Source organism: Lissotriton vulgaris, chromosome 4_1 (genome assembly GCF_964263255.1).
Source record: "Lissotriton vulgaris chromosome 4_1, aLisVul1.2, whole genome shotgun sequence".
NCBI lineage: Eukaryota > Metazoa > Chordata > Amphibia > Caudata > Salamandridae > Lissotriton > Lissotriton vulgaris.
The window spans coordinates 1750241588-1750264387 of record NC_141691.1 but is presented as its reverse complement, the minus strand read 5'-3'; the positions used below and the strand labels follow the sequence as shown (position 1 = coordinate 1750264387).

The 22800-nt window shown below is 46.1% G+C and overlaps 1 protein-coding gene across 1 annotated transcript in view; it reads left to right on the top strand.

Moving 5' to 3' along the window:
• RGS22 (regulator of G protein signaling 22) overlaps positions 1–22800 on the top strand; it is a 1820811-nt gene that overhangs the window by 449777 nt on the left and 1348234 nt on the right. The window contains exon 7 of the mRNA XM_086966055.1: positions 11818–11983. Within this exon, the coding sequence (XP_086822181.1) occupies positions 11818–11983 (166 nt within the window). The remainder of the gene's footprint in view (positions 1–11817; positions 11984–22800) is intronic.

Sequence of the window (22800 nt, the reverse complement as noted above, 5' to 3'; positions counted from 1 at the left end):
GTTACTGGGCACTATATGTGGTGGTCACTGCTAAGGACGGCAGGACAGCACTGTTCAGGACAGCATTTGTTTTAGCACTTTGTGAAAGCTGATAATCTAAATCATTGCGACTGACATGCCTTTATTTAATTGCCTCAAGCTGTGCATGGTGCGAGCGTGAGCCACACTGTTAAAACATGGTATTTCAAGCTGGTATTTATTTAAAGTCTTATAATCTGAATTCAGCACCTGAGCATAATAGGACGGAATGTATGAAGGTCTGTGGTTATACTGAATAAGCAGCTACCTATGTTATGCCATCTATTAATGTAATAATTGCACTTTCACAATTGCTTTATTAACCTTCCTACTTTCTCAAATTTGCTTGAAAATGCTCGATTTTTCTTCTTTTTTCTCAAAATTTTCTTGGGGGGGGTTATCCCCCCAAACCCCCCTTTTGGGGTTCGGGATCGCTCGCTACGCTCGCTCGCTACGGTGCTGTATGCTAATCACTTGCCGCCCCACCACTTTCAAATGTCACCCACCGCCCCTGTCTCTAAGCAGGTCCACATCATCAACACACGAATGGGAACTGCACCAGCCGACTCTGGATCTTGTGTTCCACCGATGGGGTCGCCCAGCTCTAGACCTCTATGCAACGCCAGAGAATCGAAAATGCCCATCCTACGCAAGTTGGCATCCCCACCCCGGTTCGTGCGGGATTGCCCTTTTGATTGATTGGTGCGATCTATTCGCTTACGCTTTTCCGCCGATTCCGTTAGTACATCGGGTGCTGTGGAAGATGCAGAGGCAGTCCTGTCACAAAATATTGATCGCACCTCGTCGGCCCAGACAGGCATGGTTTTCGTAATTGCTTCTGCTGTCCCAGTGCGAGCCCATTACTTTGCTTCCTCGTCCAGACCTCCAGACCTCCAAACGATGGACAGGGGCCAAGTCTGCCCTCCGGATCCCTCCACGCTACAATTGTCAGCATGGAACCTGAGCACCTTGAATTCGCAGACTTAAACATATCTCAGGAATGCAGGGACATCCTTGCTCATGCTAGGGCTCCGTCTACCATCAAAGCTTATAAACTCAAGTGGAAGAGGTTCTGTCATTGGTGCATGGCAGCAAATGTCCATCCAATCCATTCTACTTCGGAGCAACTTCTTACGTTCTTCTTAAGTCTCGCTCAGTCCAGACTTTCACATGCTACCTTGAGAGTTTTCCTAGCTGCAATCTCTCGCTTCCGACACGATGGCTCTTCCTCCCTCTGCTCATCCAGAATCATATGCCAGTTCTTCAAAGGGCTCTTCCGAAAGTTCCCACCTGTTCGGCGCCCTCCTCCATCATGGCACTTCAATGTTGTACTATCTCAACTTATGAAGTCACCATTTGAACCTATCCATAGGGCGGATATCAAATTCCTCACCTGGAAGGTTGCGCTGCTTTTGGCTTTGACTTCATCTCGTCGCGTAAGCGACCTTCACGCTTTCACTATCAAGCTACCTTATCTACAGTTCAAACCTGACGGCGTGGTGCTTCGCACCAACCCTTCTTTCCTACCTAAAGGGCCTACGGATTTTCATCTGAATGAGCCTGTGTTCCTAAAAACTATCTTTCCGGACCCAAGGTCTCCGGCGGAGCAGCTCTTGCATTCTTTGGACATCAAACGATGCCTTAAATTTTACATTGCCAGAACTGCCTCCTTCCGCAAGTCTGACCAACTGTTCATTGCTTATGGGCGACTGTGTAAGGGGCATCCAGTTACCAAACCAACAATTGCCCGTTGGCTTTTTTCAGCCATTACCTTCTGCCATCAACAAGCAGGCAAACCATTGCAGTCTTCAGTGAAGGCTCATTCTACGAGGGCGATGTCTTCATCCACCGCCTTGTTTGCCGGTGTGCCACTTCATCAGATTTGCCGTGCAGCGACATGGTCCAGCAGGCACACTTTCACCAAGCATTACTGCTTGGATGCCATCAATGAGGCGGATACCGCAGTGGGACAGGCAGTGCTTGGTCATCTTTTCAAATAAGGTGAGCCTCTGTTCCCTCCTCCTTTGTGTTTTTCCTGTGATTGCTATGAATGTTTACATGACTGTATTATTACTGTCTTTGGCTTTTTCCATATGTGCCTAGCAATCTCAGCTCCACAGAGGTTACTGCTCTCTATTCTATTCAAGCATGTGAATCTATGAAAGACACCCCTAATACTGGAGAAGAACAATTGTTACTTACCTGTAAACAGGTGGTTCTCCAGTATTGGTGTCTTTCATAGATTCACATGCGACCCACCCTTTCCTCCCCTCAGAGGCTCTCTTCTCCTCATGCACTCTAGGTCTCTTTGGTGCTACGAAAATCTGAGGACTGGAGCTTCTGAGGAGAAGGTTCTAGAGGGTGCTTGCGCCTGATTGGCTGTAGTGTGGACTAACATAATGACACTAATGTGTTACAAGTGGTTTTTTCTCTTTACCATGCATTCCTATGTAGGAATTGTTCTGGAGGTTTTCAGTTGTATTTACCTCTTCTTTTATTGTGTGTTATGTTTTCACATGTATATATATATATATATATTTAGCATTATTGCTATTTTATGTACTCTGAGACTCCCACTTCGACGACGGGGAATATTCAAGCATGTGAATCTATGAAAGACACCAATACTGGAGAACCACCTGTTTACAGGTAAGTAACAATTGTTCTTCTCCTAGCAGAACACCTGCCAGGGAAAGACAATCAAGGAGCAGATCTGCTAAGCAGACACAGCCAACAGCTACATGAATGGGAAATTCACCCCAGAGTTCTCCGACCATTCTTCCAGAAATGGGGGCACCCAGAGATAGATCTGTTTGCCACAAACGAAAGCTCAAAATGCCAGTACTTTGCCACCAGGTTCCAACATCCGTTGTCACAGGGCAATGCGATATGGATGAACTGGTTAGGCAGATTTGCGTACGCTTTTCCACCAGCCCCACTGATTCAGCTGGTGGCACGCAAACAACGTCAGCAGTCACTCACAATGATCCTGGTTGCTCCCACATCGGCAAGACAGCCATGGTAGACAACGTTCCTGGAACTTTCAGTAGTTCCCCATCAAAAACTGCACCTCTCGCCACATCTTTTAACTCAGAACCATGGAGAAATCGAACACTCAGATCCCAATCAGATGAACCTAGCGATCTGGCTCCTGAGGTCTTAGAGTTTGGATACCTTAATTTACCTCCTGATTGCATGAACATTATCAAGGAGGCTAGAAGGCCAACTACTAGAGCATGCTATGCAGCTAAATGGAAAAGATTTTTAATCTATTGCAACAATAACCAAATCAATCCATTAGATGCTTCAATCCAAAACATTATCTGTTACCTCTTGCATCTTCAAAGATGCAATCTAGCATTCTCTTCTATAAGGCTACATCTTGCTGCTATAGCAGCATATCTCCAAAACAGGCAACACCTTTCCCTGTTTAGGGTACCACCAATCAAGGCTTTTATGGAGGGTCTTAAAAGGATAATTCCTCCAAAGCACCCTTCTTCACCAGTTTGGAACTTAAATTTGGTAGTTACCAGACTTATGGGACCTCCTTTCGAACCACTCCACTCATGTGAATTGCAATTTCTAACATGGAAGGTGGCATTCTTGATTGCCATCACCTCCCTTAGGAGAGTAAGTGAGCTTCAGGCACTAACAATTCAAGAACCCTTCATGCAAGTACATGCAAATAGGGTAGTACTTAGGACCAACCCTAAGTGTATGCCAAAAGTCATATCCACTTTCCATATCAATCAATCTATAGAACTGCCAGTTTTCTTCCAAAACCCACAGTCAGTAGCCGAAAGAGCCCTACACACATTAGATGTAAGGAGAGCTCTGCTATATTATGTTGACAGGACTAAATCATTTCGGAAAACAAAGCAACTGTTTGTTGCTTTTTCACTGCAACATAAAGGTAATCCCATCTCAAAATCAGGAATAGCCAGATGGATAGTGAAATGCATTCAGATATGCTATCAAAAAGCTAAACGCACTCAACAGTTTCCCCAAGAGCACACTCTACGCGTAAAATGGGGGCATCCATGGCTTTCTTAGGGAATATTCCCCTTGAAGACATATGTAGGGCAGCAACATGGTCTACCATACACAATTTCACTAAACACTATTGTGTAGACGTGCAATCAAAGCAGCAGCTGCCAGGCTGTCCTTAAAACTCTTTTTCAGACAGCTGCAGCTGGTACAGGTGACCACTGCTAGAGGAGATACTGCTATACAGTCTATGCACAAGATATGAATTCAGCAGCCCACATGCCTCGAACGGAATATGCTACTTACCAGTATGCATCTGTTCGTGGCATGTAGGGCTGCTGACAATCATATCGCCCACCCTCCTCCCCGGTGCCTGTTGCAGCTGCAGTATTCTCTCTTGCAATATTCTCTTTTGCATGGCCTCTCTTACTTTGCTAAACTCCATCTCTGCCACAATGGCGAAAAACAATCTTAGGATGGAGAAGATGCCCATGCGCACTGTAGCCCAGGGGAGGAGTCACCTATCTCGTGATACTTAGAAGACTCTTCCAGGAAAGCAAGGTGCAATCATCTGGACCCAACACTAGGCGGCGATCTATGCACAAGATATGAATGTCAGCAGCCCTACATGCCAAGAACAGATGCATATTGGTAAGTAGCATATTCCTTCCTCAACCAACAACGGCGGCGGAAAGAGTTTTGCATTCGCTAGACGTTCAAAGATGCCTCAAAATCTATCTAAAAGAGACTAAGAGTTTTCGCAAATCTTCACAGCTCTTCGTCGCTTTCAGCACACCCAGGAAATATTTCCCTTTATCAAAACGAGGGATTGCCAGGTGGATTTCCAGTGCGATTGTCTACTGTCATCAGGCTGCTGGAAAACCTCTAGGCCACAAGTTCGTGCCCATTCGACGAGAGCAGTGTCCACATCCACTACGTTATTTGGAGGAGTGGCGTTCCAGGATATCTGCAGAGCAGCGACCTGGGCATCTACGCACACCTTCACCAGGCACTACTGCTTGGAGGCGGCCGCAGAGTCAGAGGCGGCGGTGGGAGAAGCGGTGCTGAGAAATATCATCCAGTGACGGTGAGCCTTTTTTCTTTCTATCCCTCCATCCTTTTCTCTTGTTTACAAAGACACATTTATTGTATTTTGCTATGCTTGATTATATTCATAATACATTACATGATGAGGAAATGTAAGAGACAAATGTGCTTTGTGATATCACTTCTCGCTATTCTGATTCAGGCATGTGAATCTATGAAAGTTCCAATACTGGAGTAAGAAAGCAAGTTACTTACCTGTAACTGTAGTTCTCCAGTATTGGAAGCTTTCATAGATTCACGTGCACCCACCCTCCTCACCTGAGAGGCTCACCTTGGATTTAGCACGAAAAGTGTTCTTTAAGCACAAGTGCGCGAAAATTTGAGGGGCAAAAGGTTCTCTCAGGAGTGTTCTAGAGGGTGAGGAGCTCTGATTGGTTCAGGGGAAAGTTTGGGCCTTTTTACATAACAAAGGCTATGGGTTGCAAAAGGGAAATGGGCCTAGGCCTCTTTTCAGTTTGCTATATTACTAAGCATTGTTTTTTTATGTACCGGAGACTCCCGTCTCGACGACGGGGAATGATTCAAACATGTGAATCTATGAAAGCTTCCAATACTGGAGAACTACAGTTACAGGTAAGTAACTTGTTTTCTTTTACACTACTACAAAATCGGTTCAATTACATGCCCGAACTGAAAGCGGTTAGAAAGCAGCTCAATGTACTATAAAGCATGACGAAACAAGAACTGGAAAAGCCAATAGGGTTTGCCTTTTCCACATTATTACTTTGATAATGCTTATTACCGGCGCTGTGCATCAGCGATAAAATTAAGTGTATTTAAAAAAGCTAAAATAGAAAAACAATGCACACATCATGACGCTATTAAGGTGACGCGCAATATTATTTAGTTTTTTTTTAATTTACTGTTCCAAGATGGTGCACGTCGCTTAAAACAGTAAACACAAAATCAAAAAAAAACATTAAAAAAGGTGCACAAATGCACTTTGTGAAAATGGAAGCTACCAAGTCTTCCAAAATATTAAAACATGTTTTTGTAGATGGACAGTGACAGGAGGGTTGGGGAGCAGAGCGGAGTGGGAAAGGGAAGCAACAGGGAGGGAAGCAACAGGAAATCATGTTGAGAGGACCTTGAGGTCGTGGAGTGAAACTGAAAGAAAAATTAAAAACCTTGGGCTAGATGTATCATTGTTCCTATTTGCGATTTCTTAATCGCTATTTAGAAATTGCAAAATGGGATGTATGTTTAAAATCGCTATTTTTTTTTTTGCGATTTCTTAATATTCTTTATTGGCGAATTCGCAAGTTGCCATTTCCCATTCATTCCTATGGGCCATGTGAAATACATCTCATTTTGCGATTTGCAATTTGCTAATCGCAAAATGAGAATGATTTCAAGGGTGCAGGGGTGTTTAAGGACACCCTGCTGTACCCCTGAAATCAGCATTTGTGTGCATATGGCGCACATACATGCCCTATGGGCATGTATGTGCGTCATATGCTACCTTTAAAAATCCAACATTTGAGATTATTTTAAGATTTCGCAAATTACCACCAACTTCAAGTTGGTGGTAATTTGCGATTTCTTAACCCAAAATCGCAAAATGTAAAAGTTTCATACATACCATTTAAGGAATCGCAAAATTGCGATTCCTTAAATGCTATAGCAAAATAAGGAATCGCAAATTTTTGCGATTCTTTATTTTGCGATTTTTTTAATGCCTCTCAAAACATGCAAAAAGACCATTTACGATACACAAAGGCCGAAATTCGGCGAATTTCGGCCTTTGCGAATCGCAAAAGGCTTGATACATCTAGGCCCTGGTTTGGGAAGCAGTGGGTAAGCTGAGGGTTGGTAATGGGGCAATATGGAGCACACTGGGTGCGGACAGGAATTTGAGAGGGAGTTGCACAACAGAGAGAAAGACAGAAAACACACTCCAATGGAGGACTGAAAGAAAGAACAAGCATTTGCAATGCAATAGGTCTCGCATTTATCTAAGTTTGAGCTATTGACATTGCAAATAACAATGCTTTTTATTTTATTTTTTGTTTTTAAAACATAAGTAAAAGGCATTGTCATTTACAAAGCCAGTAGCTTAAACTTGCGTAAATGCGAGACCTATTGCATTGCAAATGCTTGTTTTAGATTACACGCTGCTGGTGGGACAGCTGGTAATACAGCTGAGGCAGTCCCTAGGTCAAGGCCTAAAAAACTATGAATCATTTTTTTTTTAAACTGCTGTTTTACCGCTGTTTTTGGCGGGACGGAAACTCTCCTTTCAACTGCTTTGCTGCCATCGGGCCTTTATCTCTTCAGAGCTATCCTATGCTACTTTCTGCTGTTCAAGAAACTTTGAGGTAGCATAACACCCTTTATTACCCAGGCAAAGGACGTGTGGCTCACTGTTAAATTCCTTAGGCTTCTGACTTTATATTACCTCCTGGGCAGCCCTAGGAATATGCCAGCCTGGATAGGAGCCCATCGGGTATCTGTACATTGGTGGTGGCAGTATCCCCCTGTTGTTTTTGACTTCCCCAGCTATCTCTGCTTGATGAGCTACTGAAAGACCCCTGTTTTCAACAGTAGGTCGTAGAGCCCTCTGGGGTTTGATAGTCTTCCCTGATATAAGGATATACTTTCTCTTTATCCAATGTTTTGAAATCTTTCTGTTGTTTGTTAATTTTTTGTCACATTAGGTAATACTTGTGCTCCTCCATTTCGCGGTTAATGTCCGCTAGACAAGTTTTGAAGGTAGAAATGTTAATTCCTACTTTTAAGTTATTCTCTGTGACTGTGGTTTTGATGATCAGTGTAGGAAGGTGGATACCTGACTATGGTTGCCCCCAACTTTTTTTTCCTGGTGTTTTGCTGGTTTTCTGACTTAGTTGACCTGGGGCCCTGCCAATCAGGACCCCAGGCCTACTGCTCTCTCTCTAAAATGGATTCCATGTACCTTAGGTACATTTCCAATTGGTACTGGGCCACCTTATCAGACCCTGTAACTCAGGGCATAGGTGTACCCAGGGCCTACCAGGGGCTGAAGCATGTATTATGCCACCCCTGGATGGCCATCTAAATCTGACACCACTGGCTGCACGACAGCTGGGGCAAGGTGGTGTAATCACCCTTTGCTTTAGATATAGTATACCTATATCTAACCCTAAAAATGGACACACAGATTCCTATCAGTCACTCCTATGGCAGGCCTTGACAATCCTGAAGGCAGAGTGCTTGGAATCGTGTGAAATGGTGCTCTGGCATGAGCTGAGCCCGTTTGCAGCTTGCGGAACCAAGTCCTAATAGCACAATGCGCAAGCGCAATGACCTAAAATGCGCGTGCACACCATCAAATCGCCAGCCATCTGTTAACCCAGCTTGGTGCCTCCAGCAGCTCTTGGGATCCGCTCCGCCCCCTGCTGCATCAGGCCGTGTCGCATTTCTCCTCCCCACAGCAATGCCAATTCTCTCGTTTTCGGACTCCCTCCCCCCCTTCCCACCTCCTTCCTCCTTCCTCTTCCCTCTTTCTTGTTGGTTTGCTTCCTGTCACGATACACCCCCTTACGCTCCCTCCCAGACCTCTTACATGCCTCTCTCCCCTCCCGTGTTGCTCTCTTGGATTGAAGCACTAGGCAAATGTACACCATCTGAAAACCCCTTGCCCAGGTTTGTCACCATTCTGCCACTCTGCCTGGTGGGCATCTGTGCCAGCATGTCAGCAGAAGGTACACATGGCCTTTTGCCTTTTAAAAATGCCCATATCTTTAGGTTCAGAAATTTACGCTAATATTATTCTACCCCCACGTAGCTGTGTACTCTAAAAATTGCATAAGTCAGGCAGATCGGAACACCGGTACTACAATATTCTCATGAGGAGAAACCAATTTAGTAGCATCCGGGTATGAGGTGATTTATCCTAGATAACTGGTGGCTGCTAGCTAAGCGTAGTCAAAATTGTCGCGAGGACGTCATTATCCGGAAGCACACGCCTCACTGCTGCTTCCAAGGGCTCTCTGGACTTCCATGCAATGGCCCACCTGTGATGCTAACAGCTAAACAGAATGAAGGTATGCACACCTGATACCACCCGACTACCCACCCCGACCCCCAGCAGGCTCTGAACATGACATCTGGCAGGTATGTGTGAAGCTGCCCAGCACTCGCCTACACAAAGGGAGGTTTTCCGTTTGTACACATTGTGCAAAGTGGCACCTCCCGCTGATGGGCCATTAACACTGATTCATGGCAGCAGCTGGGGGAAGAGTGGGGAAGAGTGGGAGTGAACGGAGACACCAACGGGACGTGCAGAAGTGTGGCACTAAAGCACAGTTTACATTCAAACTTGTTATCTCTTCCCAAATGTAGAAACTCCTCCACCTAAATCCACCGCTCCGACCCCTGCTGCATCAAAGGCTTTAATTTCGACAGGCCGTGTCGCATTTCTCCTCCCCACTCCCCACAGCAATGCCAATTCTCTCGTTTTCGGCCTCCCCCCCCCCTTCCCACGCCCTTCCTCCTTCCTCTTCCCTCTTTCGTGTCACCTTTTTGTTTGCTTCCTGTCACGATACACCCCCGTACGCTCCCTCCCAGACCTGTTACATGCCTCTCTCCCCTCCCGTGTTGCTCTCTCGTCCATTTTCCTCTCTCCCATCCTGCGCTGCTCTTTCTCTCTCAAGCTTGTTTTCCATTATTTTCATTTGTCGCAAGACACTTCCATTTTGGCACACTGTGCTGTCAAGGCTCTTCCGGCGCACGTTTTCACAAGGGTGCAGTTTCTTTTTCTTTTCAGTGCGAGGCGGTTCCAAAAACAATCTTGCCTTCCGTTACAGCTGAGGGCTTGTTTTCATTCTTGCCTTTGGGTCGGATTTCTCCAACAAATTCACCAAATGTTTACACCTTGCCTCTGCTGTGGAATTGGTGTACATATGAAAATAGCAGCTACTGTATAGTGTGCCTGCTATGGCGCTAACGCCGTCAATATAACTGGGCTCATCTCTGTTTCCATCAAATCAGTCTCATGCGGAAAAGGCCGCCTCTGGCATTTGAGCCAAGAGCAAGCCCACTCAAATGTATAAACCGAGGCTCCCAGGTAGTTATTTGTGTAGTGTTTCAGGGGCAGATTTGGTAACATAAACCCTCCCAAATCTGATGTCAAAATTAAATTACAGTCTGTAATGCAAATCTCACAAGAAGTCAGGCCAAGGTGAGGTCTGAGAGAGAACTGGAAGCAGCAGAGTTTTCTGTGCCTCACACATCATCTGCGGCTTTGCATCCTTGTCACTGGCAAGCCACTGTCCCGTACAGTCTGGGGCAGCGGCTATTTCAACAAAATAGCAGGTGAAATACTCCTTTTCTAGGAAATATTCTGCCTTTGCCCGCTCCGCTCTTTCATTTTTATGTAACCTCACTCTGCTTACAGCTTCCTCGGTACATACAAATATAATCGTCTTTGACAATATCATATTCCAGGCCTGTGGTCTGATTCATTCTGTGCAGAGATTTCAGCTCTCCGAATCTTCAGCTCAGCGGAACAAACAATGCTAAAAACAGTGACTCCAGCACTCACACCTTCCCGTGTGCTAGTTTTAAAACAAAGGAAATCTAATTACGAGCTTAGAGAATGAAAGCTATTGCTATTATAAATTACAAGAACATTTATTTCAGTATTAGTTATTTAACAAAATTAAAAGCCATTTGTATTTGTTAGATGAATACTTCTAAGTCACGTACATACAAAACATGTTGCATTACAAATGCTATAGGTGTCACATTTGAAAAAGTTTAAAGTATTGGCATTGTAAATGGCACAGCTATTAATTTGGTTATTTTCAAGACCAACACATTAAAAAAAATTGTCATTTACAAAACCAATAGCTCCAACTTCTAATGCGAGACCTATTGCATTTCCAATGCTTGTTTTACACCAGACGCACATCACGCCACAAATGTTGCACATGATAGAGCCCACTAAATGGCAGAGAATGCCCCAAATGTTAACTAAATGGGAGTCACCCACGTACAATGACGTGTAACTGCCTAATGTTGCGAGATTATTGGGGACAAGTCATAGATTATTTTAAAGACGGCACACAGGTTGATTTTACAGCCGACGTAACTCTTTGGTATATCTGTAGGGCGCATTAAGAATAAAATGAGGAAACACTTGTAAATGTCACCCTCCTCCTGACAAAGAGAAGGCTAGCAGTACACTGGATGAATCGTAAATCCCAGCTGTAGAGAACTGTCTAAGCGATGTGGGGATATGGTGCATGGCAGAGGAAATCTGAATGACACTCGCTAGATGAGACGACAAAATGCCAGAACACATAAAATAACAGAGTTTGCTCAAGAATTTACAGTCCGGCCCCGCCCAGAGCACAGACTGACATGATTAAGCACGTAAACACACCTTTAAAAAAATGCCTTGAACATGTGCACAGGGTCAACTAGCACCATGGTTGCACATATGCGGTTCTACATACATAATTGCGGAAGCCTCAGCCGGCTATAATTGCTTTGAGCATTGCATGAAGGACATAATGTTGGCATGTGATCTGAGAGAATTGTTTATTATCTCGCCATTACTATCTCCTACATATTGTTCATTGTTATTGTTCTTATAAAATAACAAATAAATATTTAAAAAAAACATGTATAGTAAAAGTAATAATTTGTAAGGATAGACAATTTGCTCTGAAGACTTTTATATTTTTTTAAACTTAAAATATCTTTTATATTTTTATACAGGCTTCCATTTCGCAAACAAGTGAATGGTTCACATTAGCAAAGCAAAGTCAACATACAAATACTGCTAAGTCACTCTCTTTCCCTTTGACCTGGAGCCCAGATTCTACCATCACTTCGGTTACGCATTTTAAGTCTACTACAAGAATGAGTCTCACTGACAGACCAGGTGAGCCCCAACTCAACCAATTCTTACTATATTGGTTACTATATTGCAGTCCTTGTCAAGATCAGTGATCATCTTCTTTTTGGTAATTGTAGAGCAGTACCTTCTAGCTCTGCTGAAATCAGGGCTCTGTTGACCATCCTGTGATTTTAATATGGAAATTGGGGTTTGTGGGAAGTGGTAGTAGCGCTGAATAGTGCACTCCAAAAGCAACTCTTTTTCCCCTCTGGTGTTATATTTCATGTTTAAATTATTAAGCTAGAGGTACCAGTATTATTCTCGAGTCTTCATTAAATTTCTTTTCGCATTATTCAGCGAGGAAGAATGTAGACTCCGAGTGCACTCACTCTAAGTCAGCAAATAGATCAACGCGTTGCATTGCTTTGGAACAACAACAAGATGAGGCTTAAATTAATCTCAGTCACTGCCAGTTGCTCAGGCCACATCTGTTTCATCGTTTTTTGCCCAATATGCCACTTCATTTTGGACCCAGCCATACCATATACAAATCAGTCTTGTCCCTGCTCCAGTGGGAACAGTCCAACCCGAACTGCCAAACCAGGTCCTCCATGAACCGTAAAACAAGCAACCTAGCACCGGTTTCAGCCCAATAAGGGTTCATCTGTCCGGAAAAGCTGGGTTCCTGTGGCTGTTCCCATGAGTAGCAGAGTCAAGACTGTTTTGCATATAACTGGGTCCAAACTAAAATGGCATGGTGAGCAAATGAACAATGGGTTGGGATGCTACCCGAGCAATTACCAGTGGTTAGACAAACAGCAAGCAGTCCTCCTATCATCTTTTGTGTGTTTGATATGATATACCACCTTAAGTGTCAAGGGTATGACCAGACGTGGTTCCCATGCTCACCGTTCCACTGGAAACAAGCTATAACTGGCTGATGCCCTTTAGGGGCACATCCGGTCCTAGGTTGCTTTTCTTCCTGTTCTGTGATGACCTGACATGGCAGTTCGGACTGAACTGTTTCAGTAAGGGGCAAGATCAAGGCTGATTAGCATATGGCTGCGTCCAAACTGAGGTGCCATGGTAGGCAAAAGAATGAGGGGTTGGGACGCTACCCCAGCGATTGCCAGTGGTTAGACAAATTGCAAGTATTCCTCCCAACACTTTTTTTGTGTTTGGCATTAATAGCTATCACAAACTAAACATTACATAAGTTTTCCAGATTCAAAATCCAAAAAACAAAGTAAACTCCGAAAACACATAAGCATTTACAAACACCTTGAAAATATAAGGCTAATTAACATTTTACTCATTGTGATTGACAAAGCAACTTATACGCCTGACAGTATTTTGTTCCATCCGTGAATTGATTGAATTCAACAAGCTATGGGTAAGCCCCAGAAGTCGTGATTTATTTAGTGAGTTAGGAGTTTTGTGTAGAGCCGCATGCATCCTCGAGGGTTACTTAATTTTGCTCTAGTTACCAAACTAGAATGAACAATATCAGCAATGTCAGTCAGTCTTTAGCACTGCGAATCGTTGGTTCGGCTCTTTTTACTGAGTTTGCTCCATTCATTTACTGGAAGCTTTGGTATCCTTAGGAGGAATGCAATAACAGAATGAGCAAAAGGGTTCATTCCAGACCATAACCTGATTGCTACCCGTATTTCTTGAACCATTGCTGGCTTTCTTGTTACCTGAGGGACAAGTCCAAATTCTTGCATAGGGGGGCGTGGCACACAGCATGTCAAAAGTCCTTGCTCTATGTTTTCTTAGATATTACTGTTAGGTCGGTCAGCTACCTCAGTGGACCATGATTTGTATTTGTTGCTCCACTGTTATTTAATAGGCTGCTTTCAATACTTGTGCTTTAGCTTATTGAAGTTTACGCCCTCATTTCTTCTGTAATGTACTCAGTGCTAGATTTGGGATCTAGAGAGGCCGAAATACCAGATGCTGAATTAATCTTAACCTTGATCAACTCTGTGATCTGAAAAGCTCAGTTTGATAGTTGGAGTTCACTAAAGGCAGTGGCTAATTTGTTTGCCCTATGCGTAGACACATGGTGCTGAAGAAAGCTGGAATTAAAAGAGAATGCTCAATTCCCTGTGGCATTGTGAAATTAATGGTATTGATGTTGCTGCTGATCATTATCAAAACGTCTGTGTTTGATCCAGGAGAGAAGTATGCAAAGGCAATCTAGAGAGAAACAGTAGTTGAGAGGAATGAAGAGCAGTCGGGGGGATGTTGTATGGACAGTGTTGACATCTGAAAGGGGGAGGTAAACTATTAGGGCAGTTTGATTTACATAAGAAATGTAGAATGATATTGGAGTTTTGGTAGTACAGTTGGTTTGTAGGTGCAGTCTTATGAGTGGGTGTGAATGAAAGGGAGGACTGGTTGATGAGGAACCATGTGTAAGCTAGTGATGGGTGTGAAAGCAATTTCGATATCTAGTAACACATGTTGGATAATACATAGGGATTATAATTCAGTGGGATCATTTTTGCAGCTCTGTGCTACAGTTCCAAGACATGAGGTGTGAGTCAGAATGGGCATGTCCATCTAAGGACATAAAACACATACAGCATGTGGAGTGGTGTGCAGGGAAAGCAGTAGCAATACACCAAGAAGGGGCCACAGCTGAAATATTCTTTTTAAAAAAAATTTTTAAATTTTTTTTAAAAACCTTTATTGATAAACAGAAAGATACAATAGCAGTCATATAGCCACTTCGGGTCGGCTGGCAACAATTCCAGTGTCATGTCAGGATAAAAGAATACAGAGCCCTTCAGCCGACAACCCTAAGGCCCGGCGGCAATTAACCAATCATGTTATGCCATACATCACTACACAGGAGGAATAAGGTTTTGATTTTATATTTTTGAAAAAACCAACCAACCAAAAAATATAAAGAAATAACAGCAGAGGCTAAATGAAAGGCAAAAAACATAAGGAATCCTTCTGGGGAGGGGATACCACATCCACAACTGTACATAGTCAACAGTAAGAGCAGCCGAGAGGGGGGGGGGGGGAAGAGGGGACAAGAGGTAGCCAGCAACACATAGACAAAATCAAGACCAGAAGGAACGTCATGCTAAGGGGATTGTAGCACCTCCGGTGGAGATTCAAAAGGAGGGGTACAAATTTCACCACAATATTGGTTCCACTGACTCCACACCCTCCCCCATTTCTTGGGCCTGCCCCGAGCAATGTACACAGTTTTTTCACGAAACATGCACCAGTCCATGTTCCTAGACCACGCCGATAGACTCGGTGCCCTAGCCGACCCCCACAGTTGCGCAATGTCACGCTTGGCAATCATGTTACCCAAAGTGGCCCACTGCGTCTGGGCCACATTATAATCATTGGGCTCCCCCACATTTAAGAGACACCGTCGGGCCCCTGGCAAAAGCGAAACACCCGTCACCTCAGACATAACACCATGCACACAAGTCCAAAAGGACGCAACCGCAGGACATTCCCACATAATATGAAGGAACGTAGCCACCATACCACAGCCACGTTTACACAAATCATCAGAGACATACCCCATACGCAACAGGCGAGGACCCGTCATGTACACTCGATGTAGGATTTTTAACTGCACCAATCTCAAACGGGCCCAGATTGCCACCTCCTTCGGGGAGGATATCGCCGCCTGCCAGTCCTCATCATCAAGTTCCAGTCCATCTCCGGTCCAGGCCATGCGGAGCCGTAGAAGAAGGTCCGCTCGGTCGTTTATCAACTTTTTGTATATAAGGGAGATCGTACCCTGTCCTCCAGGGGTGAGGATTCTGGAACTGGCGTGCCAGCCGGTATCGCAGAGGAAAGGGCGTGTCTGACTTGTAGGTACCGAAAGTATTCACAAGGACCGAGTTTAAATTCTAGCTGCAACTCCTCAAAGGATTTTATCCTGTCCTTCCGCCAAAGGTCTCCCACCGTACTAATCCCAATAAGGTCCCATTTATCGAAACCCTTTGTAGTCCACAAATTGCCCAACCTCTCGGCAGCGTAGAGCGGAGTCGCTCGAGTGAGAGTGTCCGACCAGCCCATAGCAGCATTAGCGCTGTACCAGACCCGCACCACAACTCTGGTAGGCCCAGTCAACGCCACATCGGACCGTTTTAAATAAAGCGCCCTGTTATAATCTTCGCCCGGAAGCAGCCATGTATCCATGGCAAAAGCCGGGTTAGAAGCCGGACCATACATCGCATGATTAACCGAGCTCAGTTGAGAGGCCCAATAATAACGTTGTATATCCGGCAACGCAATACCGCCATCATACCAAGGCAGCGTAAGCTTGGCCAAGGCAATCCGGGGACGTCCGGCCCACAGCAGTTTCCTTTGCAAGCACTCAATCTCGTGAAAATAGCTGGAAGGCACTAGATCTAAAGTATTCTGAAGGGCATACAAAAATCTGGGAAGGGACATCATTTTGAATAATGCTGCCCTACCCACCAGGGAGAGAGGCAGTCTGCTCCAGGCTTTCACATCTGCTTTTAAGCGAGTAAGGGGGGGTAGTAAGTTGAGCCGATACCTGACTGCCGAATCACGCGAAATATGGATTCCTAAATATTTAAACCCGGAGGATGATATTTGTATAGGGCAGTTGCGTGGTACGAGCGGTGTATCGTCTGTGAGCGAATATACACAAGACTTGGCCCAATTGATGACCAGTCCAGAGTTCCTTCCAAAGGAATTAAGGACGTCAAACAGTACCCCCAAAGATTTCCGGGGGAGGTGAGGTAAAGGAGAATATCATCCGCATAAAGTGAAATGCGATCTTCAAAACCGGGGGCCCACCTGATACCCTTGAGGGATGGCTCCCATCGCAACCAAGCCGCCAAGGGCTCGAGAGCCAAGGCAAAAAGCAGCGGGGAAAGAGGGCATCTCTGACGCGTACCCCTTCCCAGAACAAAGGGGGCCTATACTCGACCGTTGACGACCACCTGGGCAAGGGGCTCCTCATATAGTAATCGGACCCAGCCAATGAACACCGGTCCGAAGCCAAACTTCGCACGAGCCGTCCATAGATATGGCCATTCCACTGTATCAAATGCCATGGTGGCATCTAACGAAACCAAAATGGCCGGCTCACACAACGTCGCCGCCCTCGCAAACACGCCATGAAGACGGCGTAGATTCAGAGCAGTATTACGGGCTGGAATAAAGCCCGATTGGTCCGGGTGCACCAAATCTCCGATCACCTTAACCAGACGGTTAGCTAGTATTTTCGCCAAGACTTTAGGTTCCACATTCAGAAGTGAAATAGGTCTATAGGAGGTACAGAATTCACGGGGTTTACCCTCTTTAGGGAGCACCACTATAGACGCTAAGCGCTGATCACGGGGAAGCGAACCCCTCTCCCTGGACTCCAAGAACATCGAGCGAAGATACGACGCCATTTTGTCCGGACACAACCTGTACAGCTCGATGGGTATACCATTTGAGCCCGTAGCTTTTCCAGAGCGGATGGAGCGAATAGCGAGCGCTACTTCATCAGTGGAGAAATCCGCCTCCATTAGCTCTCTATCAGAGTCGGACAGGCAAGGCAAAGCAATATCCCTAACCAAAAGATGGGAATCCTCCTCTGGCCGGTCCGAGACCGGCGCATACACCGTTTGAAAGTGACAGGCAAACTCTTCCACAATCTCCAGCGGATCCGTCACACGTACACCATCCACTCGCTCGATCACAGGCACCACACGATTCAGTCTCTCCCTTTTGTCCAACCAAGCTATCAACTTCCCCGCCTTGTCGCCCACATCATACAGACGGCCCTGTTGTTCTCGACTCATAGCTTTCGCGGCATTCGTAACCAAGGCTTTATAATCAAACTGCTTCAGTTGCAAAACATGCAATTTTTCACGCGTGACCCCACACTTGAGATCCCTCTCCAAAGTCACTATATCAGACTCCAACCGTTCAACCTCCTCATTGTGGCGCTTCTTAGAGCGGGCGACCAGGGACAGTGTCTGGCCCCGTATCACCGTGTTAAAGGCTTCCCAAAGGGACACGGATGATGACACGGATCCCACATTGTCGGTGAAGTAGTGATCTATAGCTTTAAGCACCCCCGCCCTAGTCTCCGGAACACGGAGATGCCAGTGATTAATTGGGGCGACCCGGCCCCCTGCGTCCAAATGGAGATCGATATGGGTCCCTAGCGGGGAGTGGTCCGAAATGCCTCTAGGCAAATGTCGGGCCTCTCGCACCGTCCTGGCCTGGGCTGCGGGCACAAGGAGATAATCAAGTCTGGCTAAGCTCCCATGGGCCCTGGAGTGGAAAGTATATTGGGCCTGTGCTGGGTGAAGCATCCGCCAACAGTACACCATACCAAACGTGCGGGGAAAAGCATAGCATACTTCATGCCCAGTTCTCTTAATCTCCGCTTTACTCCAGTGAATCCCAGTCTCTGTTCCTGCACCGAAGTAGTGAAATCAGGGTAAAAGTTGATGGATGCATTCTCGAACCTAGTGGGACCGCTAGTCCTCGAAGCCTGCAAAATGGTGTCCCTGTCTCTGAAGTTGAAGATCCGCGCAATGATGGGTCGCGGAGCTGTCCCCTGCTTGCGTCTGCCGCCTGGAATTCTGTGGGCGCCCTCCACCGCAAAAAGGTTACTCAGGCCCTTAGGGGCAAGGTGATTGACGATCAGATCTTCAACGAGCAAGTCCGTCGATTGATCGGCTGATGACTCCGGAACTCCGACTATGCGTATATTATTGCGCCTAGCGCGACTTTCTCAATCCTCAAGCCTGCGGGCAAACTGGTCACTAGAGGATCTTAGAGTCCGGATCTCAGTCTGAAGTTCGGAGACTTCCGTGGTAAGACTGGCTGTCTTAACATCCAACGACTTAACTCTCTCGTTGGTTTTGGCCAAGTCCGCCCTGATCAGGCCCACATCCACCGCCACTGTGTCGATCTTGGCTGCCAAGGTCTCATATTGTTGGTCCATCGACGATTGTATGCTAGCGATGGCGCCCATCACATCCCAAAGTGTAGGCTCCTCCGACTCCGGGGGGCCACCACCAAGGTCCTCCGGGGTTTTACCAGTCCCACTGGGCGAGCCCTTATTGCGCGCAAATCTATCCATAATGGTGGGTTGAGTCCCACCACCATGAGTCGCATTCCTGAGAGACCGCTTGTCACTCTCAGACCTGGCCGCCATGGTGGGTTGCGCGCCCCTCCGGGGCTTTTGGGACCTGGTGTGAATGGCTTCCCCGAAGGAAACCCACGAGAGGTTGAAATGCAGGGCGTCGGTGAAGATCAATCGAGTGACTGCGGTCACAGGCCGGCTCGAACTCTAGGCAACCACCTCCAATCTTCGCAGCCAGGGAAAACGAAACCGAAAGTAGACCCCGGGTAGCCGTCCCCTACCGCAGGCCGTTGTTGTTCAACTTTCGGGGTGCTCCAGATGCCCAAGTCCCGGGATGAGCCACAGTGTAGGCCTCAAGGCTTCAGGAAGGAGTAAGTCAGGCGTCCGGCATCCGATTCAAAATCTGAAAAAGGTCTTTCAGATCAGGAGAGTAGTGGCTAGTAGAACCCGTCGTCAGAAACAGGATTTTGGCCAGGATAGACAGTGGAGGCGGCGAGGGTCTCGGGAGCTCACAACTCAGGCGACCATCTTGGATGTGCGCTAAGCTCCTCCTCCAGATGAAATATTCTTGATGAGAGCAGGAAAGTTAATTGGATCATGTTTCCCTAGCACAGCACAGCAAGGGACAGGACGCTTTGTGCAGCAAGGTCGGGAAGGGAGAACAAGCTGTTCAGGAGAGCAAAGAGCACATCAGTCATGTGACGTGGCGGGTAGTGTAATCTGCAGCTAGGACAGGTAACAATTAAATGGATGGAGAGTGCCACAAGAAACAAGCATTTACAATGCAACGGTTTCGCCTTTTCAAAAGTTAGAGCTATTGGCATTGTAAATGACACATTTTTTATTTATGTGTTGGTTTTGAAAACAGATAAATAAATGGCATTGTCATTTACATTGCCAATAGCTTAATCTCTCGCAAATGTGAGACCTATTTTACCCTACTGGACGAGCTCAGCAGACAGCAATTACTACCACACACACACACCCAGAGCCACAGACACCCAGAGCCACACACACACAGGCAGCCAAACACACCCGAGGACTCTGACGTGTCGAGGGTCACACACACTCCAGCTGCCTTTTTTTTTCCGGCCAGCGTGTGTCCTTGGGGGTGGGGCCATCGTGTTATATAACTGACTTGGTCTTATAAAACAATTACCATTTAGAAACACGTAATGAGGCGTAATACAAGGGAATAAAAATGGAATAAAAATCTATATATATGTTAAAAAAAAATAGAATAATCTTTCAACTATTCTGCAGAGCACACTTGCAAAAAATATGTAACAAGGCATCTTACAGGAGTTAAGGTTAACCAAACATTAAATGTCCTTGTGGAAAATGAACCTTTGCTAGAGATGTGCAGCCTGAACGACAAAGCTCAGGCAGACTAACTCAAGACGGTCCAGGACTAGTGTCACACTGACATGGTGTGTGATACTGCATGCACGACTGTTTGAGTCACCGCATATTTGTGCATTACCTGGTCTTTGACAGGTGTTACGTAACCATGCTCCCTCCAGTCTACAGATTTGGGAGCGGTGAAGAAGTTTGGCGCCAGAAACGTGGATCCCCTGAACTTCCTTTCAGGCTTGTGTTTGTAGCCATTCATGAGTTGCCGGAATTCCTCTGTTGGCTGGAAAAGAAAACTGTACATTAGTTCATTGGTAACAGGTTGCCAGGCTATGTAATGTGCTCGAATGTCTAGGCAACAAGTCATGCCCAGCAGCTTTCCGTGGCAGGGAGTGGCATGAGGTTCCCTCTGCCAAACGCACTTGTGACCTTACCATGTCACCAAACTGGTTCATCCCCAGGCGGAACGTGTGCTTCCCAAGAGTGTAGTCCAGGTTGTGCATTTCAATAACTTTCAGGTTTTTCTCCCAAACCATCCTGCGCCAGTCTTCTGTACTCTGAAGCAGAAAGTCTAAATTAGTAATTCACATTTACAGGTTTTTCTACGAAATTAGCGCTCCGACTACTGCTATCTTGAAACCTTTTAGATTAAACCAAATCTACAGCTGCCTCACTAACACTGGGAGAGAGTGTAAAAAAAATGTTTTAAAAATTCTTCCGGTTACCAGCTACTAAGCACCGCCCATGAGCTCAGATTAAACAATTTAACGGGGGTCCACCCTCCCTCCCTCCCCGCACTAATCAACAGATAACACACGTAGTCTCAGGTTATGGGGGGTACCAAGAATTAGATGGAAAAACATGTTTTTGGGAAAAGTTACCACACTAGACCTGTCCCGACACTTTTAGAGATATTTATTAAGTCACACTGGAAAATGAACGCAACACACCTTCATTTATATAGATGAAAAAAATAGCCTAAGCAGAAGCGATAGCATGTTCAGCTTTACCAACTTCCATCAGGTCAAACATTGCAGGCAGGGTTCCCCTCGGGAGCTCCACATTCCCACAGGACGTGCGGCCACCTCACCCACCGCCATTGTCCAGACCACCCCGAGCACGCCCAGCCAAGGCTATTCACCCACCTCCTTAACCCGTCACACCGCAGTACCTTAAACTCACTAATGAACTATCACGCACACCTGCTCCAAAGGAAGTGACACAAACACCTAGAGACAGTGCGAGGAAGTTGTAATAAGACACCTGCAACTTTTAACCCAACATTGCTGAGACTCGTGACTGAAGATGCTACTTCACTGAAATATTAACCCTTGGTCTGCTGCATCCCGGCAGGGACTAGCCAGAGTTAAGTGACTATGGCAACCGTGTCTAATTCTCTGCCCGCCCGTTTACACCCATGTGGTTTAACTTGTTAAAAACAGCTACGTAGAACCATCTATGTTCTCAGGCGTCTGATCAATGGACAGAGTTGAAACAAAGTTACCGACTACAAACCAATGGGTGGGGGGAGGGAAGCGGGAACAATCTGGGGGTACTTAGTACGGAATGAGAGGTTATATAAATTCGATTTGCAGTGCACCCGCAACATTGTGTTTATTCCAGTACTACAATTTCCCGGACCCACCTCGTCAGATAGTGCACCAAAGTGAAAGCTATATGCTGGCCTCTTCGAGGCGGACTCACCGGGTGGTAGGATTTGCCGTGCCATGTCTTCCACAGTTCCCGGTGAGAGTCCAGTGCAGGGTCCGTTCCTGGAGCTGCATAGGCGGCGGAGAGGCACAGGCAGACACAGACGTACAGCTTCATGGTTATGCAACATCTGGAAGTGAAGACACAAAAGCAGATGAACAATGGAGGCCAGAGGAAACGGACAGGAAACTAGATGAGGGGCAGCTGTACACGTGAGGGGGGCGGGAACAGGCACACGGACAGCGGGAGGAGGGCGGGATAGACATACAAAGTGCAAATGCCGCTTACCTGCTAGCAAAGCCAGGAAACTGAAATCGCACAACCCACCCCTGCAAACGACACTTTCAAAATGGCCAAAACAAACCTTTAAAAAAATTAAAAAATAAACCACCGTCCACCGCCGCAATGCCGATCGCAAAGGGGCGGAGAGCGAAAAAAACAGCGGAACGCCCACGAATCTGCTCCCGCGAAGATTGACACATCTCTCTTCCAATGGCTAGCCTCCATTTTTGGAGCTAGCCAATGGAAGAGAGAGGCGGGACAAAGCCACATACTGTTCCAACATAAGATTTCGCCTGCGCGAACACTGCTGCGCAGCGGACGCCAGGCGAAACCTAAAAAGTGCTCAATATCCACAGGTAAAGTAGGGTGAGGCGGTTGTGTGCTTATGCATGGTTCATTCATAAGGGATATGAGA